The sequence below is a fragment of the Megalobrama amblycephala genome, linkage group LG13 (genome assembly GCF_018812025.1).
Source record: "Megalobrama amblycephala isolate DHTTF-2021 linkage group LG13, ASM1881202v1, whole genome shotgun sequence".
Lineage (NCBI taxonomy): Eukaryota > Metazoa > Chordata > Actinopteri > Cypriniformes > Xenocyprididae > Megalobrama > Megalobrama amblycephala.
This window is the reverse complement of record NC_063056.1, coordinates 2,500,610-2,504,720: the sequence shown is the minus strand read 5'-3', so window position 1 is coordinate 2,504,720 and position 4,111 is coordinate 2,500,610. Positions and strand designations below refer to the sequence as shown.

General features: G+C 35.9%; 1 protein-coding gene across 1 annotated transcript; it reads left to right on the top strand.

Moving 5' to 3' along the window:
• The first annotated feature begins 573 nt into the window (after nt 1-573).
• On the top strand, nt 574-3,361 carry LOC125243724 (C-type lectin domain family 17, member A-like). The gene is made up of 5 exons (XM_048153538.1): nt 574-997; nt 1,086-1,379; nt 1,535-1,662; nt 2,559-2,665; nt 3,129-3,361. Exons 1-5 carry the CDS (start codon nt 811-813, stop codon nt 3,256-3,258), a joined length of 846 nt encoding a protein of 281 aa, XP_048009495.1. The 5' UTR covers nt 574-810; the 3' UTR covers nt 3,259-3,361.
• The last annotated feature ends 750 nt before the right edge of the window (nt 3,362-4,111 follow it).

Here is a 4,111-nt window from a genome sequence, read left to right as displayed (position 1 = left end):
ATTCAAATGCCTGATTGCACATAATTAACTTTATTCTGTGTCAGTCTCATTGAATTAATAAAGTTCAAAACTTTTCTTGAAGCCTTCTTTAGTGTTGCATATTTTAACCGTTAGATGCACTAATATCAGATCAATTTTGTTCTGCATTTCTGACCAACTAGAGCAAGAATACACGAGCATAGCAGCCAATTTATGCAATGGAGGAACAGTCTTTAACCACAATTAAGGGTGACACTTTATTTTGATGGTCCGCTTAAGACATTCTACTGAAGTATCTTTGCAACTGCATGTCAACTAGATGCAAAAAAATGCATCCATCCATCATAAATATAATGCAATATAATCCAGGGGGTTAATAAAGACCTTCTGAAGTGAAGTGATGGGGTTTTGTAAGAAAAATATCCATATTTAAAACTTTATTAACTAGTTAATTAGCTTTTAACTTGTGGTTAATTTATGGTTATGATTGATCATTATATATTTCACCCATAATCCAAGCTAATTCGTTACACTGTACAACAACATTAAGTGTAATTTAATTTTCATGTTTAATAAAGATACATTGTTCTACAATTCACATTGTAGAGAAAGTGGTAAAAAGTTTAAATTACATTAATATCAAAGGGTTAACTTACAAGATGAAGGGGGAAAGAAAGAAGAAAAAAACAACTTTGATCTGTATCCATCACCAAAACATTTTTTATATAAGCAGACAGGAAATGACTGCTCAGTGCGGTCACAGTGGTGTAGTTCACGTTCAGCTAATAAAAGCATCAGTACACAGCAGCATCCACACGAGCAACTCACACAATGGACTCCAAAAGACCGAAAATCTACAAGAGGACTCATGGCAATAGTAGCAATGAGATACAAGAACTGGACAGAGAAGATGGTGAGGAGATGATCACTGATGCCAACAGAGACACAAAGAATCATGACGTCAGGACAGAAACAGAGAACTCAGACACTGCCATATATCAAACACTTCAACACTCAGGTACTAAGACTCATTTCATTACAGCAACATAACATTCAATTCAAATGAGTGTTTGAGAAATATTTATCTTCATATCTGTAATTTACAGGAAGTGTTTGTGTGAGGATCAGAAGCTCCAGAGCAGCTCCAGTGTGTTTGGTGCTGCTGTGTGTTCTTCTGCTGACTGCAGTCATAGTGCTGGCCATCAAACTCACTAAAACGGCTGATGAGTTTTACATCAAGTACCAAAACATCACAGAAGAGATAAATGAGTTAAGAAAAAGAAAAACAATCTTGAAAGAGAATACTACAAATTTATCAAATTATAATAAAACCCTGAATACAGAAAAATTGACATTACAGAAGGAGATGAAAGAACTGAGGCAACGGATACATAAAATAGGTAAAAAAAAACAACAACATTACACTAAAACTACACAACTATTCAGTATTTAAAGAATATAGTATGTATGTTTTGGGTTACCTGTTATAAATAAGTTGTGTCAGTCAGTGTGGAAGGAAATAAAGAGCTAATTGTTGTACTGGTTGTTCTTACAGATGGATGGAGTTGCTATCAATCCAGTCTTTACTTCATCTCCACTGAGAAGAAGAGCTGGACTGAGAGCAGAAGATACTGTACAGACAGAGGAGCAGATCTGATCATCATAAACAACAGAGAGGAACAAGTGAGTGAAAGAGAATGATTGTTTGTGACCATACCTAAGTTTGGAGCAACAAAGGCTACGTTCACACCAAGGATGCTCAATTCTGATTTATGGCTCAGATCCAATGTTTTTGTAGAGCTGTTCACATTGTTGTTTTAAATGTGGCCAATATCAGATTCCAGTGTGAACAGATAACGGTCCTGGACTGACCCGCATGCGCAAAATAATGATAAAAAAGACATCACGCAGCACGCTGTCATATGGAAGTAAACATGGAGGACATTAAAGCAAGTGATTTCACTTATTTATTTTTAGTGTGCTATAGTGTGATTTATAGTGTGAAAAAAAGAGGAGGATGCAATAAAAGAGATAAAAGAGAAATTTATGGTAGGAGTCCTCGTGTTTTGCTTGTATATAGAGCTGTCACTGTAATACTTATGAGTTCTGACACATCATTGTCCTTCCACGTCGTGTATGTAAAACCCTTTGAAAGTGACTCCCATGAGTTCAGAATTGTGACGAATGTTGCTCTAGACTAGAGTGATGTAAAAGTCACATGAATTCTGATTTGACTGTTCAAACCGAGGTCGCACTGCAAAACATCTGATCTTTACCAGATTTAGTACCACATATGAAAGTCGGAATTGAAAAGATCAGGTTCCATGTGGTTTGTGCTGTTCACACTGTCATGACAAAAACAGATCTGAGTCACGTGAGCAAAAAGATCTGATTTGCCTGCAGTCTGAACATAACCAAAGTCTGACAACACCTTCCTTTGTGGACATTCTGTGAGCGACGTGAAATTTGTCTGAACTGTACATCTTTGTTTGCAATGAATTTCTTGAATGAATGTATTAATTATTCGGCCAACTTAGATAACAGTTTTGCTGCTTTAAGTATGTTTCTTCATTCATTAGGAGTATTTAAAACAAGTTCCAGGTGGCACTGATGTCTGGATTGGTCTGACTGACAGTGATGTGGAGAACACATGGAAATGGGTTGATGGCACCAACATGACCTCTGGGTGAGAAATCACTCCTGTAAAACTACATCCACCAAACTCGGCACAGACCTACAGTCTGTTCTGACTTAGTCTGTCAATCTATCAATATATTTCAGCCCTTTTATAACCTATCAATACAAAACCACCATAGCAACAAAGTACAAACTTCCTGGAAATGCCTAAGCAACCACATAGCATGCCTTGGTAACTGATCAGAACACTTCAGATACACCGTTGCAATCATAAAGTACACTGTAGCAACCATATACAACCACCCAAAACACCATAGCAATCAACAACCACTTGATCAACTGCCTACAGTCATTCTGTATATCTGTGTGACTGTACAGCCATTAAAACAAGCTTTTAAAATGCTTTTAAACATTAAGACAAAATTAAAGTTAGTCTTGACAAACTTTATCTCACAGTTAGTATCATATCGCACAGAAAGCAGCACTGAACATCTAATGCTGATCTGTTGCAGGTTCTGGAGGGATGGAGCACCAAGTGATAGCGCTGGTGATAAGGATTGTGCCATAAATCTGCCATCAGGGTTTGCTGATTATTCATGTAAAAAAACTTTTAAATGGATCTGTGAGAAGAACACATCTTAATTTACATTGCTATAAAGGGTTGTTACAACATTTGTCTCATTTCTCTTTTTGTTCTGAAACATAGTTCTGCAAGTTTCCATGTAATAAATCATCTTTATCATTAAAACACTGAGTTCATTTATTTATGATTCTATTATATTTTGTTACTGATTCATGTGTGCAGCTCCTCATCCACCATATTCACAGTGAAAGCTGAAGTGTCCAAATACTAACATTACTGAATGTGTTTCAATAGATTAACCCTCTGGAGTCTGAGGCTGATTTGGGGCTTGGAGAAGTTTTGACATGCCCTGACATTTGTGCTTTTTTCAGTTGTTCATAAACATATAAATGACAAAAGTGTCATTACACTGTATTCAGCACAAACTAGGCTACAATAATATGTGAGGAACATGTATGTACATGTTTGTATTTTTGAAGGAATAATGTTTATGCATGGTTATTGAGAAAACAAAAAACTTAAGTTACTGAAATAAGGCCAAAAAAAGTATATTAAATCTGTGTTCACAAGACTTCTGGGTATTGGAGGTTGTAGACTAGAGTTTTTGCTTCAGAATTATGTAAAAATTATGCTGCCTACTCCTTCATATAAAACAATATATTGATTTAGTTTTTGTAAGACACTTTTTGTCAAGAAACACAGTATGCGTGGAGGTGTGAATCATCATGAATAATGGGTCATTTACACCTGAGAAGACAAAAGAATCACATAATAATGACCTGAAATGACTTGCATATTAATGAGGCCTTTCAGCCAGGTAGGCTGTGAAAAAACCCCTCTGTAATAATGTCTCAGCTCATCATAAACAGCAGTACTGTGAAGTATTATTACAATTTAAAATAATGGTATTCT

Coding starts and splice junctions, on each gene's coding strand:
- LOC125243724 (XM_048153538.1), top strand. CDS start 811: ATGGACTCCAAAAGACCGAAAATCTACAAGAGGACTCATGGCAATAGT. Junction 998..1,085: donor TCAAACACTTCAACACTCAG/GTACTAAGACTC, acceptor TGTAATTTACAG/GAAGTGTTTGTGTGAGGATC. Junction 1,380..1,534: donor GCAACGGATACATAAAATAG/GTAAAAAAAAAC, acceptor TTGTTCTTACAG/ATGGATGGAGTTGCTATCAA.